The sequence below is a fragment of the Brienomyrus brachyistius genome, unplaced genomic scaffold (assembly GCF_023856365.1).
Source record: "Brienomyrus brachyistius isolate T26 unplaced genomic scaffold, BBRACH_0.4 scaffold35, whole genome shotgun sequence".
Taxonomy (NCBI): Eukaryota; Metazoa; Chordata; class Actinopteri; order Osteoglossiformes; family Mormyridae; genus Brienomyrus; species Brienomyrus brachyistius.
The window spans coordinates 1,585,560-1,608,220 of record NW_026042310.1 but is presented as its reverse complement, the minus strand read 5'-3'; the positions used below and the strand labels follow the sequence as shown (position 1 = coordinate 1,608,220).

General features: G+C 44.2%; 2 protein-coding genes across 4 annotated transcripts; one reads left to right on the top strand and one right to left on the bottom strand.

Annotated features, from left to right (window-relative positions):
• Positions 1 to 1,219: 1,219 nt before the first annotated feature.
• On the bottom strand, positions 1,220 to 6,799 carry fam114a2 (family with sequence similarity 114 member A2). Of its 2 annotated transcripts, none has more exons than XM_048997629.1 (14): positions 6,713 to 6,799; positions 5,664 to 5,906; positions 5,254 to 5,350; positions 4,957 to 5,067; positions 4,667 to 4,764; positions 3,970 to 4,104; positions 3,613 to 3,771; positions 3,208 to 3,331; positions 2,955 to 3,040; positions 2,647 to 2,769; positions 2,240 to 2,379; positions 2,056 to 2,128; positions 1,769 to 1,822; positions 1,220 to 1,641 (listed from the first exon to the last, which is right to left on the bottom strand). In XM_048997629.1, exons 2-14 carry the CDS (start codon positions 5,886 to 5,888, stop codon positions 1,540 to 1,542), a joined length of 1,527 nt encoding a protein of 508 aa, XP_048853586.1. In that variant the 5' UTR covers positions 5,889 to 5,906; positions 6,713 to 6,799; the 3' UTR covers positions 1,220 to 1,539. The 2 variants fall into 2 exon arrangements, with proteins under 2 accessions (XP_048853586.1, XP_048853585.1); XM_048997628.1 differs by having other exon boundaries at positions 6,660 to 6,797.
• A 10-nt stretch (positions 6,800 to 6,809) lies between these two features.
• LOC125721684 (microfibril-associated glycoprotein 3-like) lies at positions 6,810 to 12,153 on the top strand. 2 transcript variants are annotated; one of them, XM_048997641.1, is made up of 3 exons: positions 6,810 to 6,899; positions 7,100 to 7,421; positions 7,520 to 12,153. In XM_048997641.1, exons 2-3 carry the CDS (start codon positions 7,148 to 7,150, stop codon positions 8,230 to 8,232), a joined length of 987 nt encoding a protein of 328 aa, XP_048853598.1. In that variant the 5' UTR covers positions 6,810 to 6,899; positions 7,100 to 7,147; the 3' UTR covers positions 8,233 to 12,153. The 2 variants fall into 2 exon arrangements, with proteins under 2 accessions (XP_048853598.1, XP_048853597.1); XM_048997640.1 differs by having other exon boundaries at positions 6,836 to 7,421.
• Positions 12,154 to 22,661: the final 10,508 nt, after the last annotated feature.

Below are 22,661 nucleotides of genomic sequence, written 5' to 3'. Positions count from 1 at the left end.
GAAATGTTTGGCATCATATTGGAGGAATTCACACCATGACTTGTGTCAGGTTTGAACTGGGACGGTGAAATACTCACTATATATATATCACTATATATTTTGCTGGGATCACATCTGAAAAACTGTATCCACATCAGCCCCTAAGCAGTGATGTTAAGCCAGACTAAAGTTTACAAAATGCCATGGTCGGCACCGGATGCTGAAATGTTTCCCGAAAACTGAGCAACTGTACTTGTTTTAATTATCATTTAATATATTATATGCTTCCCTCCCCCCCTGTAATTCATTCAGTCACTGAGGGAAACAGGCTGACAAAATGCCAATTCAACAGAGGGTGAAATGTAGAGAGCTGGGAGGTTCACGCTGAGGCTAAGCGGACATTTCCACTGGGTACATTGCCGACCGAGGGGGCACAATCTCCTGCTAGGAGAAGCTTAGACTGCGGCATCAGGGTCACCTGCTGCCCCTCCCGTACCTCAGCTGGGGGGGTAAGTGGTACAACAGCAGTCACCACCTTTGGAAGGTATCCGGTGCGAGACCACCCCCAAGGCCCACTGCTTTTCGAGTCACGTTCCTCGATCCAGTTGATGTGTCCTGCTGTGCAGATGTTTTTCCTTTGAGTTTTTTTAAAAAAAAAAAAAAAGCACTGAATTTGATTTTATCAATTGCGCTGCAACTTAGCTAACAGCGTCCCTGTGGTTTAGTCACCGAACAGTGATCAAATCACAAGGTTCGTGACATGCTGTACACGAGCTCTAATGCAATTGGTCCATTCCATCACATGACAATTTACAACTAATGCCATAAATGGCACTAATTGTGAGCATATCAAGGAGCTGCTCACTGCAACCTGACATAGCAATTTATACACACTCCTCCAGTGGGCTCACTAACACCTTTTTGCAGTGGTTCTCAACCGGTTTAGCCTCAGGATGTACATTATCGCTCAATCCTTAAGTCACGACCCTAAGTGCTTTGTTCATATTTATTTATTACATGGGGGCAGAGGGAGGGGGTTCTGGCAATAAAACTATTATTACCACAATAACGCTGCATGTCATTTGCAGCCACAATATTTCCAAAATAAGTATTTTTAACCACAGTATCTGTGACTAATGACAACTGTTCTGTGATCCGCATTAAGGACACAACCCACCCGTTGAGAACCACTGCCTCATACCCCACGGCAGTCCTTTCACAAGGAACACAGACACAAACATAGAGGGTGCATGATATCTTAACCGCTTCATATAAACATTACAAGTGTTACAAATTAGACAAATTGCAATTAAAAGGAAGCACATTCATCGATTCTATAACAATTTTAAAATTAGTGAAATGGGACTGTTTGCTTGAAGTGGTTCTCCATCAACTATACATAAAAAAAAAAAATGCATAAACTCCGTCGATGAAAAATTTACAGTTTCTGTCCCACGATTGCGAATTCAGCTCGACTTCTTAAGCTGTTCTAGTGCCACGAGGACAGAGCAGACGGACGGCCCTCTGTCAAGTCCCCGCAGGTGGAAACGCCGCAGCCAGTCAGTGCCGAGAAGATCCCGCGCTCTTCTGGATGTGTGACATCTGCAGTACGGGCAGCAGTAGCTGGAAAGCGTCCTGGATGTATGAGGCGCTGTTGGAGGCCTGAAGACAAACGGCTCTGCGTCATCGCGCGTCACATGACACACGCGCCATTCAGAATGAGGGGTCACATTCCCAGTGTGCCAACGAGTCACCAGCCAAGACAATAATACAATAAAACTCTACTGACCTCCAGAAACACGCATGTTATCAGCGGATTCAAGACCTCCCCTTTTTCATTTGACTGCAAAATCAAACAATCTTTACAAATCGAATCAGAGATCAAAGGCACAACAGAATAGCAGCAGGCAAATGAAACGAGTTTCCTCAAATTATAGTAAATTAATAAGTAAAGGCTAAGGACAAATAAATTAAATAGGAATAATAAAGCAAGAACAGCCTGATCTGCTGTTGAATAGCCTTACTGTGACACTCATCAAAATGCGTAAAAAAAAATACTTCTTAATAAAAACGTACCCCGACAGTAGTCAAACAGGATGTGAACTTCTTGGACAAAAGGGAGATCTCCTTGCACAATATGATAGTGATTCTGCAAAGCAGAAAATGATACATTCAGAGCTGGGATAGGCACGTGCCAGTACTGAGACGTACAACATGGTGCCTGGGCATGAGTCACGGGGATGGGGGGTGGGGCACTTACTGGGAGAGGGTGCGGGCCTGGGCCGCAGCGCTAGACCCGGGGCTGTCGCAGTGCAGGACCAGCTCCGCCACCTTGTGGAAGTGCTCGATGGAGCGGGCCGTCAGCTCGGCCAGAGTCCTGATGGCTGACGAGTGGATGTCCTGGGAAAAAAAGGACAGAAGGCAAGAAACAGACAATACTGGGAATGGTGGCGATCGAAGAACTTCAGCTGATTAACGTGAAAAGCCACAGACAGAGACCGAGAAACAGATAGAGCAAGACACAGACAGGTGACAGGCAGACAGCAAGATAGACAGGCGGTTCGGGTTAGGGTAAGTACCCCAACAGAGAGACAGGCAGAGACAGAAACAGACAGGCAGAGAGAGAGAGGCAGACATACTGAGAGACAGACAGACTGAGAGACAGACCTCCACAGTGCAGGATGGCACTCCATCTCCTTTCTCACACGGCTCCTCCTCCCCGTTCCCTCCTTCCTCCCGTGACAAGCTTCCGGTTGCCTCGGCGATGCGCTCACACGCGTTTCTGCTGGCCTTAAATGAGACAGCATACCCCCCTCAGGCCGCGACAGATGTCATATCAGACTTAAGACGTTCGGCACCATGTATGTAACCTAATGAGGCTGTCCCACATACTACACTCCGTCACACTGCCCCTCCAATCCGACCCGTTTCCCAGGCTTACTGTCGCGCACCGACTGCTGAAATGCTCCAAATACCTTGCTGAGTTTCTCCACAGACACGGCTATCTGGAGCTCCGCCAGGGCGTCCGTCAGCTCCGTTACGAACTCGGAACCATCTTCGTCTTAAAGAGAAACACAGAGATCAGGACCAACGACAGCCATCCAGAAACCACAATCTTAGCATTTTTATTATACCACTAATCAACCACAAAGCTATCATGTGACTTCTTGGTTTTGAAGTTCCTCTATTCCAAAGGAGGGATACCCCATGGAATGCTGGCCTACATACCTATTCTGTCATCGAGCTCCTCTTCATCAAAATCGACCAACGAGAAAGGAGCACTGATGAGCTGCAGGTCCTCCTTCAACTGCACCAGCTCCTGGCCGGAGAGGGTGGACAGCACGGCCTTGACCTGCACCGGGAAGCAAGAAAGACCTCCATCCATCCATTTTTCAAACTGCTTATCCTACTGGGTCGCGGGGGGTCCGGAGCCTATCCCATAAGCAACGGGCAAAGGCAGGGAAGAACCCAGGATGGGGGGTCAGCCCATCGCAGGGCACACTCACACACCAGTCAATCACACATGCATGCAAGAAAGACCTAATTAGACTCATGACCCAGTTGCTTGGATTTAAGGATAATATTTTCCTGGGGTTTAAAGGAAAAAGAAGAAGAATTAAAAAATAAACCAACCTTGGTTTCACTCTCTCTAGAGAGGATTTCCAGGGCCTCCAGGTGAGACAGACCCTGGAATTCGTCAAACAGCATTCCGTAATGGGCCTTTTTATCCGTATCCGTGGAAACCTCGTCTGATGTTTGCATCTCTTCCCTCTCCTTGGCTTCCCTTAGAACCTACCGGAAACACAGAACTTAACAGGTGAGCAGCCCTTCAAGCTTTAAGTTTGTCACCTTTCACGTTACATTTCATCACAGCCTGTTACATACCGAGTTTTTTTTTTTCTCCTTTTATAATTAACTTAAATCGCTACAACAACTTGTTAGGCTTCAGGCTTGATTTCAAGACCCGTTTGTCATATGTAAGCAGTTCACCTGGGACAGCGTGGACGTCCGGTTCATCAGGCCCTTGGTTCTTTTAAATCCCGGATCGCCTTCTGCGATAACGTCCATGGTTTTCTTCCCAATGAACTCCAAAGCGTCCAGACCGCCAGTTATCACCGTTTTTCCCTAGATAAAAACGACACTCGCAGTCAGCCCGCCGCCTGTGTATTCACAGTGAAACATGACGATAAAGTGAAGAATGGAGACAGTAGGACACAGAATCCCGACCCAGGCTTACATTGTCACCTGACCGCCAACTGCCGAGGGAACCCGGCAAACCCCAGACCAAAGGAAAAGCAGTACTAATAACCAGCAGGGCTGCAAAATTCTGGGAATTTTCATATTAACTTCCCATGGAAAGTTTCCAATTTGAAATATTTCCAAAATTCCGCAGCTTAACTTCCCATGGAATGGAAAGTTTCAGAAAATGTTCCCCCCCTTGTGCAACTAGCTGCTTAACCTTTACTCCAGTGTTTCTCAACCCAGTCCTCAGGAACCCCCAGACAGTCCACATTCTTCACCCTCCCAGCTCCCAGAACATCTGTAACCAACCAATCAAGCGATCACAGACACCGAACACCTATTAGAGGTGTGCTGGGAGCAAGCAAAAATGTGGATTGTCTGAGGACTGGTTTGACGAACACTGCAGTGCACCACTTCCTACATAAAAACCGGCAATGTCACTTACGGTGCTGTGAACCACGCTGGAGAGCGATGACAACATTCCCATGGCTCCGCCCATTACAGAGGAGTCACTTTCACTCTCTTCTCCTCGGTCAGCTTCACCTGTGGAACAAAACACACTTAACACGTCACAAACTACTACTCTACTCTATACTATAGAACTTACTCATCATCAAATCAGACCCTGCTACCCCACACAACCAAATACAATGCAACAGCCAGCATATGCCAATAATCATCAGTGCTTCCACTAGTAATGCAATAATAAGAAGAAGAAATGAGGTCCGTCATCACCTTCTGCTGCTGCTGCGGCGTCTTCCTCGTGGAGCTGTGCTGAGAGTTCTGTGGGGCTGGGTACGCCGAGCGAAGTTTCTGCTTTTTCAATCACTTGAGAAATCCCTTGACCTTAAAAGGACACATTTGCATTGGACCTGAGATTACAGTGGTGACGTTAATACAATTTTACAAATACCAAGTCTTGCTTATTCCGTGATCTTGCACAATCAGAGCCCTTCGGTGTAACGGGTCACCATCTCCGCTGACCCTCCACCAAACCTGCCTACACCACCCTTGTGCCCGATCGCTGCTCACCTACGCTGGCCACTGTGGCTGAGGCCGTGGAGATGATGGATTTACCCCAACTCCCCCAGTAGCCCCATCCCCCCTCAGACACCGTCTTAACAGGCTCCTGCAGGGGAGACAGACATACGACGCATTCATCAATTGTGCATTTAAAGGAAATGTCATCTTTCTTCATAAATGATGTGCACTTGTGGAAAATATATGTTTGATTTTTTAATTTATTTAGCTGACACTTTTCTCCAGAGCAACGCACATTTCTGAGAAAGCAGGACCAGACCCCTGAGCAGCTCAGGTTTGAGGACCTTGCTTAAGTGCTCAGAAGTAAACTCCACTGTTCTATTTAACCTAAAAGATTCAGTAGAACCACCTGGAATTCTGAGTCTGATCACTTGAACAAAAAGAGACGTAACAGAACTAACTGGTGGGTAGTCTTCTGCATATTCCGGCGATTCAGCTTCCGGCTCAGTGGGAGATCTGTTCTCGGGTCTCCTACGGGTCTTCCAGGCTGGTGCCGCATTTCCGTCATTCTCTCCGTGAGCCTCCGCAGCGGCACTGTCTGCCGTAGAGGGTGGCCGCCCCAGGGAATCAGCAGCAGAGCCCCCTTCCTTCTTTTCGGCATCCGTTTGGCTCTCGGTGTCCGACATCTTAACACATTCCTGCCTCTATGAGTCACACAGGAACATTACAATACAAACCGAGGTTACATATGTGCCACATTTTTGACCCCACCCCCTTTTTATTGAATATTTTCAGTTGGATAAGTTGTTATTATCTAAGTCATACCTCTGCGCTACCTATGATGATATATCAATTGTAGGTTATAGGCACACCGATTTTTTAATTACAACTTTGGAGCTCATTTTCTCAAATCTTTGTTTTTTGTGGGATAGCCCACTTTACCTCTCAAGGGCACATATGGTTTGCTGCGTTTATGATACTCTAGTTAATCCATAACTGCGATTTCCACTTGCAATGACAGACTCCAATCTGATAAATGATGTCTTTTCATAACCAATGTATGCAATCTAAATCATACATTTAATCTCGGATAAAACAGCTGTTAAGAAGTAAAAGAAAACAATCCCTTTAAGAGAGAAACAAAAATAAATTAACCACAAAAAGATAACGGGTATTTCAGTGCATGCCCAACATATAATAGGAGATTCTAATTAAAGTAAAAATACAATAACGAAATGACCATAGAGAATTCACATTTGAGAAAAATGCTATTTTTTTATTTTACACGTAAAACCAAGAGCTCTACAGAAATAATAACGAATATAAGAAAATTGATTTCTGTGGAATCTCGTCACAGGCACATGAACAGACAGCTAAAGCGTTTCTTTACTTCACTAGACCCACTTTCTCCAGATTCTTAGAGCCCAGGCGTCCGGCCAAAAAAACCCTTAACGAACCTGTTTTTGTCCTTGAATGATTTCGGATCTTAAAACAACGCAGCAGATCTCACCTTCACAGCCACGTCACTTTCGCTCCTTATGTTTTGGTCGAATTTTTCCTTCAGAACCGGATATTTCGTAACGGGGCAAACTTCCGGTTCCTGTTTACCTTAAGGGTAAGCCACGCCCCCGGAAATCAGGAAGTAGATAGGCGAAGATCGAGAAATGTTGGAGCAGGTGGACGAGAGTACAGTTAAGGTATTAAAAATATTGTGGGTTTTTATACTGACAGTTGTCCTTTCATATTATTTTCATTATAATGATCTGTAGTTGAAATGATCAAATTTAGCGTGATAAACGGCGTTCTTGTATATTGTGATTGTATTGGCATAGAATAGGTTGGATTTCTATATGTATGAAAACCAAACTGTAGGAATGACCTGATTTTTTCCCTTTAGCTACATGACGCCTAATCAAGGTGCAACGTGTAATTGTCGAACGCCATCATGTTGCTGAAAGACAGATATAGCGTTGGGCGTCGAATAGTCCTCGCATTCTTCGCGAGCCTGCTGGTCGATGTTAGTCCGGGAAATGCTCTGGAAATCTTCGGCCACAACAGGACTCGCATTCCCGTGCACCGACTCGCGGAATTGCCCGCTTCCCAGGAACTGGTGGTGAAGGAGGGCTCCAGCACGTCAGTGGAATGCAACGTGAATGGCACGAGGGATGACATTTTGTGGTACAACTCTAAAGGACACGTACTTGATGAGGAAGAGGGCGGTAAGTAAGATTGCATATTGGTATAAAGATACTTTATTTTGAATTGATATATTTACTAATATTAAAAAGATTATTTGCATATTTGCATATATCTGTAGGAGGAAAATGGCTGATATCAGACAGAGGAATGTTGAACATCACGTCTGTCACCTTTGAAGACAGAGGGAGGTATACATGTATAGCGTTCAGCTCGGCCGAAAGCTCGAACTACACTGTGACCCTGCGGGTGGCTTACACCCACAGTGGGCTCGGTCTGTACTATGTCCTGGTGTGTCTGGTGGCGTTCACCATCACCATGATCCTCAACGTCACGCGCCTCTGCATGGTGAGCAGTCACCTGCGCAAGACCGAGAAGGCCATCAACGAGTTCTTCCGCACGGAGGGCGCCGAGAAGCTGCAGAAGGCCTTCGAGATCGCCAAGCGCATCCCCATCATCACCTCGGCCAAGACTCTGGAGTTGGCCAAGGTGACTCAGTTCAAGACCATGGAGCTGGCTCGTCACATCGAGGAGCTGGCCCGCAGCGTGCCCCTTCCGCCGCTCATCCTCAACTGCCGGACCTTCGTGGGCGACATGTTCGAAGCGGCCCACCCAGGTGGCTTCGATCCGGCCCGTGCTGACCTGAGGTGTCGACAGGCCATTGAGGAGAACCCTAGTAGGAGGGACGCAGAGGTGGAGCGTGAGGAGAGCGCCGAAAACCCCAAAGGCACTGACCCGGGTCCTCCTGAGGAAGGCCAGGAAGAAACTGCCATCTGCGTTTCCATTTTGGGGACCAAAGGCACCAAGTGTGTCATTTATGAAAGTCATATATAAACCAGCAAGTCTGCATGACCTGGGAAAGATCTTTGGTAATCAAACTCCGTAGTACAGGAATAGGGGCCATCTAATTATTATGTACATATAGTCTTTGTTTATACATTTTGACGATCATATTAATGCTGGGAAACGGTGTGTCCTAAACGTGGCGAATGAAGAAGAAATTACAAGACCCGCTATCTTTTAAATTCTTTTAAAATTCTTATGTTTACAAGTAAATATTTTGGTGGAGAGGTTTTCTTTGCTTGAACTTAGTCATCAAGTTTCCCATCTCTGGTGCTAGATTTCTTTCCATGAATGATATTATATTGGGTGATTTGTTAGTGGGTAATCGATCACATTGAAGGATCAGTGGTTATGGTAACAACTGACTGAATTTAAAATGAAGTGGTGACCCCTAAACGGGTTGTGCTGGACGCAGGTTGCCCCCGTAATGTGCGAATATGGTTGATTGTCCGTAGCAGTCAGTAGGCCTTAGTTTCCCCGAATTCGGTCTTTTCAATAAGAAGCTTTTGTGATGTCATGCCAAAGCCATTATGATGTCATGTCAAAGCTATTATGATGTCATGTCAAAGCCATCATTGTTAGCTCGGCCAGACTTATGTGACACATGCGGAAAGACCAGGGTTTTTCATGTATTCCTTACTCACTAACAGAAACCTTTCCCCTTGCCCAAATGATTTGCTGTTAATATTCCCTGAAATGAAACAGACTGGGGCAGTAACTCAAGTTCCCCAACAGATGGGGCCCTTGGCAAATAAAAGCTATGAATAGCTTATCAGTTGAGCTCTGGGATCTGCACATATATAGAATGTTATAGAATGTTTCCTATAGTACTACGCTTCATTTTGGCAGATTTACCTTAAAGCATCATTCCCCCAGTATGCAATCGTAATGCCCAAAGTAAACGCGATGTCACATTTTTCAAGGATCAGAGAATATTTCCCGTCAAGTTTCTGCCCACATGTTCAAATCTCTTTATCTTCCTCAAACCTCACATAGGAGTCTGTAATAAAGCTTAAGGGCATTTTCTACGTAGAAACTGAACATGGAATAGAGGTGCCCTACATTCAGAGCTACTTCATTTATATGTGGCCTGTATCAGTGTCGTCAGCCCAGCACAGACCGTGAAATGCGCCGATTTCTCTTCGAAAATAGCCTCAGTGTCGCGTTCCAGCCCCCACCTGACTCCATTGAGTTTACGTGGAGCTGGAAGGTGGAATTTGGGTTTGGCCTCTCTAGGAATGTATAGAGGGTGTTACAGCCATAATTATCATAGCGCTACCCCTGGTAGGACCAGGTATGTGTGTGACTCTGTGAATGGGAATGTGATACCAATACTACGATTTAAAAAGACTGTTGTGTTGTTAGTGCATTGAGTTATTTGGAAATAAATCGTCGCTATGGGGCACCTTATAAAATGTCATTGCAGGTAATGGAGATGATGTGAAGTACATTACATCATTGTAATGTACCTTAATTAACCATTCTGGCAGTTGTGATTTATGCACTGTCCCTTGTCTTTAAACGCCCGTTGGGTTCAATGTAGGACGCTGCTGTTCTGCGAAAAGTAACCAAACCCTCACTGAGATGAATATTATGATGGGATTAACCTTCGTCCTGAAGAGTTTTGTCCAATCACATGGTACTTTGTCCGTTTGTGGTACTTTCCTCCTACACTGCACGGAACTGCATTTCCAAACACAACTGTACAACTGTAACAGTGTTTCAGTTAATTGTCCTCAGTGTTACTAAAGGAACTGCAGAAAGAAACGATGGCATGATCATAATTTATTACACTAACAAATAGTTCACCAATAGCCACACCCTGCTTTGTAATGCTGTAATTATGTGTGAGAACTTGATTTTTTTTCTGGCCATTAACGTTCCATGGTGACACATTTCTATATTTTACTCGTAATGAAATGTATATATTTGTATTTGGAAATTCGATTTCTGCATGAGCACCGTGATTCAGAACGGTTCTGTTTCTGGTTTCGGACTCCTGGTCTAATGTGTTGGGCTGCAAGCTTTGCATCCGTTCCATTATTATCTGACTAATAACGTGTCACTTTACGATAAGATGGAAATAGGTTTTTTCCCCCTTTTCCTTCCAACAAACAGACCCATTCGTATTTTCTTGCTTGGTGCTAACAATTTTATACATCATCATTTCAGTTGGGGGTGATGATTCGTTCACAGAAGGCTCCTTGATATCCATTTTCTATGCATAAAAATATATTTATTATTTTTTACACATTTATTTTGTATAGTAACTGCGAGTTCCTTTTCCCATTCGGTTCGGCGTGTATGGTATCAATTTCAGCCTGAAGGGAACAAAAAGCTTCAGGAACGGGTAGAAAAAACGTGAGAGTCCTCCTAAAATCTGCTATTGAGAGCTGAGGTTAAAGTACAAAGCCGGGGAATTGAATTCTGTGCTTTCTTTCATTCCCTTATGCCGCGGTGATCGAATGTCATTGAGCGTAAAACAAACTGTGAATTGATTCGTGGAGGGTGAGTGTTTGTCTGCCAGTCCCTGTCCAGCGAGCCCCCCCACCCCCCGGTCTCCGCGATGCGGGGAGCTGCTGACTCGCAACTTGCGCCGCGTGCTGGAGGCGAATTTTCGTTTTGCAGGGTCGTTCGGGGAAATCGATAAATATTCATGAGAGATGCGCTACCTGATTGGCCAGTAGCACTCTCATTAATAGCTAATTTGGTTAAGGTGTTACTACAGTCGACGTGTCTATTTAAGGACATAACATGTATTTGCAGAAAGACTACATGACGCCATTTAATGAAGTAACGCTATTCTACATGATCTACCTTTCCGCCATCATCCAAACCTTTGACAGCAAAAACCAGGTAGCACATGTAGATGGACACTTTCATCGGCCAATCAAGTAGCGCATCTCATGAATATTAATGAGGTGGGATCTATGGGATTTGGCAACCATAGACCACCAAATGTAAGGAAAACACTAATGAGTCCAAAGTGGCCGCTCCATTAAGTGTAGGCTTATTCTGATCGCAGAAAGGGGGCGTTTTGGATGCAAGTAACCTTAAATATAAAGGCGATTTCTAACATGTCAGGCATAACACCGACGTCTATGTGCTGCTCTCATTTCCCAGGAAGGCGATCTGATTTCAGCTTGCAGTTTCACCCGAGTCCCCAGCGCGTGCTGAACTCTGTTGTGTCGAAGATGCGGCATAAAATAACACGATAGTTACTCTTGTGCATTTGTTTTTTTTCTATCTTTTCGCTTTATCATCCGTGACATATCCGATTTACGCTGCAAGTGCATTTGCCTCATCTGGGCTTTGGGGATCTTTTTGTTCGCTTGAGAGGTTTAACAGTAACTCGTGTATTAAAGTTTCTGATTTTATGGGTTGGTATGGAGTCTGGGACCAGCCATAATAATCGCTAGGGTGGACCCAGTGGTAAATGTTATTTAATCTGTTTTTGAAATTTGTTCTGCTTCAGTTAATAATTAAGTGCTTTTTAAGTTCTTAAGTTCCCACAAAGAGAGGGCTGAGTGTGTTTGTGCTTGCTTCTATAAAAATTACCTAAAAAGACGCCATGTTTTTTTTCTTTTCGTAAATTCGGACATGAAACAATTGTAAGTCAATAGCAAATCTTGTAAGATAAATTAAAAGAAGCCCACCTTAATTGTAAGCCTTAATGACTTTTATGAAGATAGACTAAATGTGTGATTCTTCTCCCCTTGACTTTCTGTCATTTACGGCTCCTGTATTTACGCTTTACTGAGAATGATGTTTGGACACTTTTTAATACCCACGGTGCTCTTGGGTGTCTTTCGCAGATGGAGTATTTCTTAGTCAAATAAGAATATTATTAGAAGTTTGTTACCGTGAACTGTGAAGAAGAGACACGGTGGAATAAAGTCACGATTTAATTAATCGCCTTAGAGGATGTCCTTTCCGCTGGGTGATTTTATTTTTACAGATCTTGTGTTTTTATGGTACACATACGGTGTGTAAACACTTTTTTGCTGAAAATATGTCTACAATTAAACTACTACTATATGACGTTTGTGCAAACAGGTGTCCACATGTATCTAGTTTTTCAACACCTGCAGTATATGGATATAAACAAAACTCTTTTCGGATCTGACCGTCATTGTAAATTCCCTTTAAAGTTCCTTTTTCAGATTAACAAAAAGTATTTTAACGAGGGATGTGAGCACTATGCTAATTTTGAAAAACTAAATGATTAAAAAAAGCAATTACAAAGAATGACATTTCAATGGAAATAACAGTCCTATGAAAAGCAATAAGGGTCCATTGCACTACGTGCTTTGGACCCTTAATGAAGTGTCAAGTTATTGAAGTTCAACGTGGAACGGCTGAGACGTTTGCTGCGTAAAGGCTGTTCCTTGACTTCGCCGCGTACGGATGGCGCCCCCTGGCGGTTATGCAGGCATGGTAGGCAACTGCAGAGAGACCAGTTCTTCCAGCTTCTGAATTCGTTGAAGAAAAGTACGCGTATTGATCTGGTTAAATAATTTCTTATCTTTAATTAAGCCCCAATTGTGGAAAGAACTGGTCAGGGCCTTCTGAGTCGCCTACAGAGGACCCCTCCTCCCCCAGTTTATTTTTAAGTATGGCTGAAATTACCTTTTGGGGGGGAGGGAGACAGTTCGTTAGATCCAGTTCAACCTAAAAGATTCATTCCGATTCATTTACCAACTCTTTCAGTGGCTATTCCTGTTCACATAAAATAGATTGGAAACACTCGGAATGTCGAAAAAGCCTATTATTTAGGGTTATATTGGGTTTAAATGGTGCCAATGAGTAAGCTAAATATCACTTATTGGTGAGAAAAATGATGCGTTACAGCTCATCACAGTCACAGTTAATTAGACCAAATGCTGACAATCTTTGGTTAAAATTGCTTTAAATCATAAAAATGTTGCATCTCTAACATCAATTTGCAGCATATGAGAGGTCTACACCAGTAGGTGGTCTCTCGTTCAGTAGGAATTGCTCACTGTAGGCTTATACGTTCAGTCTCACGTTTAGTTTCCAGCCAATCATATGCTCACTTACAGCACACCCGTATATGCCTCACTGGCTCACGTTGGCCGTAGTCGAGGAGGGAAGGAGAATTCACGACATATTTCTGAGGACAAAAGGAAATAACGAAAAAGGACGAATCTGTGCGAGGACGAATCTGTGCGAGGACGTCAACGTGTGTGTATAGTCCCTGCAAGCGATTTGCTTCCCAAGAACAAATTGCTTAAAAAAGTCACACCATTGCTTATTATACCATGGTAATGGGGTTGCAGTTTCAACGAATTTCACAGTAAAGAGGAATCACAGAAGAAGCTGCCTTCTGTATTTTCGTAGCTTAATCACCAAGGTCTCCGGCAGGAGCTCAAGACACCAGAATGGCTGGATGTTTCCATCCAGGGCATCTCATTCATGAACGGAGATTAATTGCATTGCCCAGTTTCTATGTCGAAAGTTCCAGAATCAGAATGATGCACCAAGCTACTAATAAATTCCACAGAACAGTCCTGTAGCTTTACTAGATTGAGCTTAAATATTCTAAATATTATAATGTTCTAATCTTAAGAATAGGTGAGAGATCAGCTCATGGAAGTTTTATTTACACAAAAATCTTCTGAGGGCAGAAGGTAAAATGATTGGTTCAGAGAGAAAACCAATCAGATTGTAGAAGGGGTGTTGAAGTAGTGGGTCCAAGCGACTAGAGCAGGCAGACTTGATTGGTTGGTCCCACCTCCTCTACAATCCAATTGGTTAATCCCTCTGAACCAATCATTTCCACAATCACAATCCTGGAAGCAGGTTTCCCGGAGATATACAGCATATGATTATGTTTGTGACAAATAAAACTCGAATTTGTATATGGATGGCATGACGAAGAAGCCAACTAGATTCTATTTGAGTTTGCTAAGGAGAAGTGAGCCACACTAACAAGAATGTCTCACCCTGACCCAGATATTTTGGCTGAATTTTGGATTTTGACACCTTCGAAATGGGGACAAACAGGCAGTTCCAGCCGTATGGTGAGGTGCCTGGCCAGGGATGGACTGAATGTTTATTAAAATAATTATTTGGCCTCACACATCTGCAGCCTGCCCTCTTCCTGTACCCTTGAGCAGGTGGCCTGGATGCTCTGGTTGCTTATTTCTGAGGGGTGGCAGCCAAATGTCACATGACTGCCGCTGTTCTGGTCGATTCCATCCATCTGTCTCTATTTGTCGGTGGAGTGATAATTCTTTGCGTTTCGTTTATCTGCCGTGGTAAACACAGCCAGACTCTGATTCCTGCCCGGTCCACTTTCGCAATATACAGCACACTTTCACACATGCGCTTCATTTCAGTATTCGTGTTTTGCCTCTGTGTAGGTGTGAAACCGTAATAAGATAACTACTATCCCCAATTAAGCTAATTCCCCAACCCTTATTACAGAAATCTGTCCATTAGGGTTGTTTTTACATATATTTATTATAAAACATATATATATAATATTCATATACTTTTATTAATTAGCAAATGCTTTTATCCAAAGTGATACACATTCTTGAGAATGTGTATCACTGTCCCAATTGAGAGTTAAGGGCCTTTTTCAGGGGCCCATTGGTAGGAGTCAGTTTGCCGATGGCAGGTTTCAAACCAACATCCTTCTGATTACAAGCACTGCAGCTTAACCTACCGAGCTCCACGCCACCTTCTTCAGCTGCTTTTGTTTCTTTGCTAGATAAATATATAAACACAAGCGTGGTGAAGCAGATAGACAAGAACATTAAACTTGTAGGTACATTACTAAGGTACCGCATCTGTCAATAATAATCAAAAATGAACCTAATGAAGATTACACATTCTTCTTCATATTCTGTAGAAGGGCTTGGTTGGATTAGTGAGAGAACATTCGAAATGTATAAAGGTTTGAGTTTCAGCCCCTGAGGCTGCCCCACCCGGCTAACAGCACAGGGCTTCTCTATACTGTCATGGCGAGTCAGAAAGCACCGGATCAGCAGCAGTCAGTCGACAATGCTAGTTTTCTTCTCTCTCTGTATCCCTTCCTCCAGCATGTAATACAATGCAGAAAATCACCAAACGAAACCATTTCGTTTAGGCCCTGAGCTTTAAATAATTTGAGCAACGGGGATCGGGGGAGAAAAGGAGGCGGAGATCAAAACACAGCGGGGAGGAAGGCGGATGAGTGTGTGGGACGCGGTTCCTCCTGATCAGAGTTCTGGAACGCAGGCGGTGCGCATGCCACGTCGCCTTCAAAGGCCTGAGAGGTGCGCTAACGACGCAGTGTGATGATTAGCTTCTTCCAGGCACAAGAAATGGCGGGAGGTGATGACAGATCGCATTTCAAAACCCACTGGCAAGATGACACTCGCAGAACCCAAAACCGTTATTTTGTCCCGGAGCTGACGAAAGCGGATCATTCGCAGACGAAAATGTGCTGCTGTGCCGCTTCCGACAGCTTTCGTTTCCGAGTTCTCATTGCTCCTGTATCCTGTCTGCGTCGCCCGAATAAGCTCTAATAAAACAACTACGGTATTAACAAGAATGCTTACGAATCACTGCGGTATGAAATGCAGCCCCTCACTGAAGAATCTTAATTAGGTCAAATCGGCACTGACAGACTGTACAGTTTCAAACTGCTATTCCTATTTCAAAAATGGGCGACTAAAGCTGAAGCTGCCCTAGGCTATACCCTAGGGGCCTGGCAAACATCCGGGCCCCGCCTTGAGAAACAAAAAATCAGCAACGCTTGAGTGACCGTGCTGATGTCAGCCTCGGTCCCATGCCCCCCGGCACTTACACAGAACAGGGGGGTCATTTTAGGAGTAACATGGCAATGCGACCAGACATCAAGATGGTTGAAATTCAGGAATGAGAGTATCGTCAGTCTCTATTGGCATGTGCCGAACACAAAGGAGGAAGGAGTGGGTGGAAGAGTAAACAATAAGGGGTTTATAGAAAGGGAGTGGGGCAAACTAAACAGACCACATGGAGTCAAACAAAAGGCACAACTAGCTAAAGGAAAGACAGTGACGCATACACTGGGATGACATCAGTGACCGGACTGGGGAGTACAGGACTGGGAGGCACTCTTATACAGCACTGATGAGGGAGCAGACGAGAGGCAGCTGGAGTGAGGCACACAAGGGGTGAAACGAGAGGTAGGACAAATTAGCAACAGGCGTCGCTTGTTAGAGCCGCACCGGAGACTGGACAAGCGGACAGGAATGCAGGGGCGTGACATCAATGCCCTGAGCAGAGACTGATTCAGCTCACCACTCTCAGGATGGAAGCCTCCTCCATTTCAGAACAACCCCCTGTAAAATGTTATATTTAGACCACGTATAGCACACTATCAGCTGTTGGATTAAACACTCTGAGCAGGCCGAACGGTGCTTGCTAATTAACTAATGCATCGTGTTATTAGCGTATTTTCATCTGCATTGATTGCTCTGTGCTCTCGCTATATAAAGCAAAAATACAAAATGTGAATTTTAATTCTTTTTTTTTTAAAAGGAGCTGGCAGAGATTAATCTTTAGATAAAATATTGATTTATTTAAGGGCTCAGTTTATATATAAAGGCCGATGGGGATTCTAGTAATTAATTAATTTAATTCGGAATGTAAACAAACAAGCACTGTGCCATATGGGATTTTTTTTTTTTTTAAGCCAAGTAGCTAGAGGTACAACTCACACTAATCAAAGCACTCCAATTACTGATATTAACTGGATTTGCGCTTTAGATTAGAACAACTTCTTTAATGCACAGTGGTGCTGCAAGTAGCACGTGGAATTTATTAGAGAACTTGGCTTTCAAGATAAGGTGGGCGATACCTGGGTTTTCGCCAGCTAATCTGGTTTTCTGCCACAGTCCAAAATATGCTGTTAGGCAAGCTGGCATCTCCAAATTGCCCATAATGCGAGTAAGTACCTTGGGAAGAACTAGCATCCCATGCAGAATGTTGATTAGCTGCTCCTGCGATAGAATTCAGGTTTACTGTGACTTTGTACTGGATAATTGGTCATAGAAGATGGACGGATGAAGATGCAACCACGTCACTTAAGAAAGAGTAAGAGAATAGGGGCCTAATTTGGTTACCTGAGCTCATTTTTATTCTATGCGACGAACCACGATACCTTCCATGACTGACTGAGACATCAGACACAGTGTGAATGTGACCAAACTGTGAGACCCCAAGATACCGTGATAAATTCTGCTGTCAAGATGTCACTCACAGAGTCTGAGACAGGGGCCAGCAGTGTTTTACATACCCACCAATCCTTCTGTATTCCTGAACCGCTTATGATGCACAGGGAACAGTACATAAGGCAGATTGGATAGATAGATAGATAGATAGATAGATAGATAGATAGATAGATAGATAGATAGATAGATAGATAGATAGATAGATGTTATGTGTCAGACTCTATCCCTACCATGTTTGTCATGTCCCTGTTTGGCCAGCAGATGTCGCTGGTCATTCCGTTTTCGTCCCTATTCCCAGTCCTTATGTGTAGGTAATCAGTTGATTGTTCACACCTGTCCCTCATGTAGCCCTCATTAGCGGAGTGTATATGTACATATCCCTGCCTTATTCCTTTGTTGGTCATTATAGATGTGAGTGCTGTGTTAGGTTCTAACCCAGTTCTAACCTAACCCAGTGTTAGATTAGCATGCTCTTTTGCGATTCCCCGCCCTACCTAACCCAGTGTTAGATTAGCGTGCTCATTTGCGATTCCCCGCCCTACCTAACCCAGTGTTAGATTAGCGTGCTCTTTCGCGTTTCCCCGCCCTACCTAAGCCAGTGTTAGATTAGCGTGCTCTTTCGCGATTCCCCGCCCTACCTAAGCCAGTGTTAGATTAGCGTGCTCTTTCGTGATTCCCGGCCCTACATGTGGCCCTTTTGTTTCTATATTTTATTTGCGGTAAAGTTTACTTCCTGCTTCCTGGATCGCCTCTTCTTCTCCCAATCCCTTTGTGACATTATGCAAATACATTTGCAAGTAGTTGCCTGTTAGCAAGACATATAAGAATATCAGTTAAAAAGTCCTATAACCCATCCATCCATTTCGCAATCCGCTTATCCTACTGGATCTCAGGGGTCCGGACCCTATCCTGGAAGCAATGGGCACGAGGCAGGGAACAACCCAGGACAGGGGGCCAGCCCATCGCAGAATCAAATAACCTTAATCCTCTATATGAAGCCAGCAATAGAATGTTTGCATCCTGTTAAAACTATTTGCAACAATAACATATCACATCAAAACAGGGTATTATTACTGATAGAATACTACCGCTACCACTTTTAAGTTGATTGCTATGTAAAACTGCTAATTAAACAACCTTCAAAACACAATGCTTTTCAGCTCAGATACATCAATTAATGTTACAGAAATTAAAGGCCCAGACGTTTAGACTGTAACCTTAATTAAACGGATTAATTAATTCGATTTAATTATAAACAATGCCAGCGAAAAGCCTATCTGTTTCATGTGAGAATTTCTGCGGCATTGTTTATAATTACAAAAAAAAACCCGCCTGCACATTTGTTGCTAACGGTTCGTTATTTTAATTCTCTGCTTGTTGGGAGCGTAGGGGTTGGTTGCGTTCCAGAAATAATTATCTCAACCCTTTTCATTTCTTCTCAGCCCACTGGATGCAGACATCAAAGAGTGCATAGAACATGAAAGTAGGGTGCTGGTGAGGGCGAGGGGGGCTGTATACTGATGCTGGATGATGGACTTCACAACGATTGTACGAGCGCCCCGCCCGCCCCACCCGAAAGAGTTAGAAAGAGCGCGCAATTCATGGGTCAATTAAAGGGCTTTATTGAAAAAGGTCCGCAATAGAGCGCCACCAAGCGGCGGGGAGAAGACATGGCGAGAAACAAGAGGTGTATTTTGCGGGCGTTCGGGGCGCACCAATCTGCGGCGTCCAAGTAAAACCGGCTTTATTCCGCTCCACCCGTAGATCTTCTTGTCAATTGTCTGTCATGAAAATAATCATAATAATTACTTAATTTTTACAGACATGTGAGCACAGTTCAGCGACTGTTTTAATTTGTTTCCTCTGACAGCTACGTTAATTGTTTAAATCCTGACGTCTGTAGACAACTGGCTGAAACAGCGAGAGTCTCCAGGACCCAAGTGCGACGGAGTCATTTAGGTTTGTGTTAAATTTATAATTTTAAGGTTCAGTACTAAAATGTTTGATATACTCATCTAGGAGCAATAATGGGCAAAATCCTGGGTACTTAGAGGTGCGCATTACATCAGATGTAAGATTGGGGGGGGGGGGGGGGGGGGGTTATATGACCTGGGGTGGGGTGCGATCATGTGACAAGCCCATTCATTTACTTCACCAGAATCACCAATCTTGTAAGATTTGATTTAAGCGTTGATGAGCCTGGACGTATAAAACACAATAAAACAAGTTTTATCTCTCTCTCTCTCTCTCTCTCTCTCTCTCTCTCTTTCTCAGTGTGCTAACTCTGTGCCTGTGATTGGAAAACTGTCAGTTTGGACCAAAGCAGAAAGGTCACATGTCTGTGGGCCCTTGAGCAAGGCCCTTAACCCCCAAATTAATATACATTGGATGACCCTGTGCTGTGACCCCCCCCCCCCCCCCAAACAATGTACCTGTATTCCTGCAAATGGAGACACATGAGACACATACAAACTCTTACAACTCAGGAGGGGCACACATGTACAACAGGGGAGGGATTCGAACCCATAGCCCTACTGGTGTGCAGCCTCAGTGCGCTAAAATTAGCCACTGTTACCCCCAGGTGTCCTTACGTGCCCCACTTTGTCCTAAAACTACTTATTTGTCCTAAGCTACTTATTTAAACATTATTTAAAGCTTTAATTTTCTTATAATAATTTTACTTTTCTTGAGCTGTGTAAGAAGATTAAGGCCATTTTTCTGCTGTTTGTGTTTGTTCTTATATCCTAAGAACATTTCATATGCTTCTGAAAATGAGAGATTTCAAAAGTCCTGTTGTTTCAGCTTATTAATTCTGCCCAAACCACCTCCATTGATTCTTAGCGGTCGGGTACAATTGGATTCTGTTTTTAAAATGCATTTTATGAGCCGGTACCAGTGATACAGTTTTATTAAATGGGTATTTTATGTTTCATTGGCCGGTGCTGGTTTACCTGCAAGCAGATTAAAAGGCTTATCGATCGCCATTTCAGACACTTTCTGTTCTTGTGGTTGTTGTGAAATAAGACATATCGAGCTAAGATACGTTCAAAATATGTCTTTTCAGTGTCTTGCCGGACGTTGAAAAGACGTCCTCTGAGGAGGCGAATGAAAATTTTCAGGATGTTTTTTATGACGTCTTCTGAACGTCCAATATTGAGTTGTGCATTTGTCTTGCACATCCGCAGACATCCAGAAAAAATCCCCTAGCTAGTTTGTACCCTTGCTTGTCACTGGGGCTGTACCCTCAAAGGGTCTGCCAATTGTACCCTTAGCTATATGTAATTGTACCTTTTAAGGTACAGAAATGGACTCCCCAAGGTACAAATAGCATTAATGTACCCCCAATGGTACAAAAATGTTCCTCATAGTCCATTTCTGTACCTTAAAATGTACAAGCACCTACAGCTAAGGGTATAATTGGCAGACCCTTAAGGGTACAGCCCTGGTGACAAGCAAAGGTACAAATTGACACTCTTTTTATACTCTTTTTTTTCTGACAGTGTACAGATGAGACAGGCTGTGGTTTCAACTGCAATATGTCACTTAACCAGACTGACTTTAGATTTAATGGAACAAAAAAAAAAGAAGCTCTGACCGTATAAGGTATCCTGTCACTGAGGTAAGTGGTAGAAATCACTCTTTGCTACCGTATGATGGCGGAGCCAGATGTGTCCTATAGCCACATTCGGCCGTCGGGAGATTCTGCTGCATCCTAAAATCCCTCAAAGGAAAAGCGGCACCCAGTAATCCTGATCGGAGAAGCAGCATCCTGATGTCTTCTAAGGAGCGGCGATGCTTTATATTCCAGAGAGGCTTCCATCCCCCGTCCCGCAAACCCCGACTGGGCCCTCGGTGTTCATGTTACGAGTCGCACACCAATCACCAGTGATGGCTCTCCAGCGGGGCACGTCAGAAGCTTCAACCCTCTCGCCCTCCGGACGTCAGAGAGGCTGAGGTGGGCAGGGAAAATCGGGATCCTCACAAGAGTCTGTCAGCGCCTTCTCCTGCTGAAGTGGGCCAGGACCTCCTATACCAACTTCTACGGCAATACTATGGAAAGTCCTCACCAATGGTGTTGTGCGTGTGGGAGTTTTGCATACACAAAAAAGGCAGAATTAAAAAAATGATTGATTTAGAGAAACAACCAATCAGATTGTAGAGGAGGTGGGTCCAAGCAACTACAGAAGGTGGGACCGAGATGTCTGATTGGTCGGTCCTGCCTCCTCTAGTTGCTTGGACCCACCTCCTCTACAATCTGATTGGTTATCTCTCTGAATCAATCATTTCTCCTTCTGCCCTCAGAATATTCTTGTGCAAGTAAAACTCCCATGAATAAAATTCACAGACAATTTTGTATAGATGATGGATTTTCACACACTCTTGTCAAGTGCCTTGGGGCACTGAGCTATGTCGTGAAAGGCGCTATATAAAAAATGAATTGAATTACTTTGGTATGGTGGAGGAGCAGCTCTGGAAAGCAATACAGGATTGTGAGGTAGGAGCAGAAGATCAGAGGAATGAGGCGTCATCCATTGACCAGATCTGCAATGATCTAAATCACTACCAGATGTTTTCCGCATGGTGGTGCAGTGGTTAGCACTGTTGCCTCATACCTCTGGGACCTGGGTTTGAGTCTCCGCCTGGGCCACATGAGTATGGAGTTTGCATGTTCTCCCCATGTCGTCGTGGGGTTTCCTCCGGGTACTCCGGTTTCCCCCCACAGTCCAAAAACATGCTGAGGCTAATTGGAGTTACTAAATTGCCCGTAGGTGTGCATGTATGAGTGAATGGTGTCTGAGTGTGCCCTGCGATGGGCTGGCCCCCCATCCTGAGTTGTTCCCTGCCTTGTGCCCATTGCTTCCGGGATAGGCTCCGGACCCCCCGCGACCCAGTAGGATAAGCGGTTTGGAAAATGGATGGATGGATGTTTTCCCTCAGGGGTCTGGTAGAAGGACTATAAGGATCAGAAATCTTCTTCCCCATCCCAGCTCCATCAAAAATATTTAATTCTGGACCCAGCTGCACTTTATTTCAGTTGTTGTGCATCTAGCACAATGTTGAGGTGGCCGACTTGTCACTGAGGACAGCAGTTACTGTATGTAAATGTGTGGATTTCGTAGACAAAGCAAAATACCTCTTCTGTGGAGTCCTACCATTCTACATATACTGTTTTTCAACATTGGGGTTCCCCAC

Excerpts from the sequence above, each read along its gene's own strand:
- fam114a2 (XM_048997629.1), bottom strand. The coding sequence starts at position 5,888 with ATGTCGGACACCGAGAGCCAAACGGATGCCGAAAAGAAGGAAGGGGGC. Across the intron at positions 5,351-5,663 it reads ATGCAGAAGACTACCCACCA|GAGCCTGTTAAGACGGTGTC; the intron begins GTTAGTTCTGTT and ends TCTCCCCTGCAG. Across the intron at positions 1,642-1,768 it reads TAACATGCGTGTTTCTGGAG|GCCTCCAACAGCGCCTCATA; the intron begins GTCAGTAGAGTT and ends GTTTGTCTTCAG.
- LOC125721684 (XM_048997641.1), top strand. The coding sequence starts at position 7,148 with ATGTTGCTGAAAGACAGATATAGCGTTGGGCGTCGAATAGTCCTCGCA. Across the intron at positions 7,422-7,519 it reads ACTTGATGAGGAAGAGGGCG|GAGGAAAATGGCTGATATCA; the intron begins GTAAGTAAGATT and ends ATATATCTGTAG.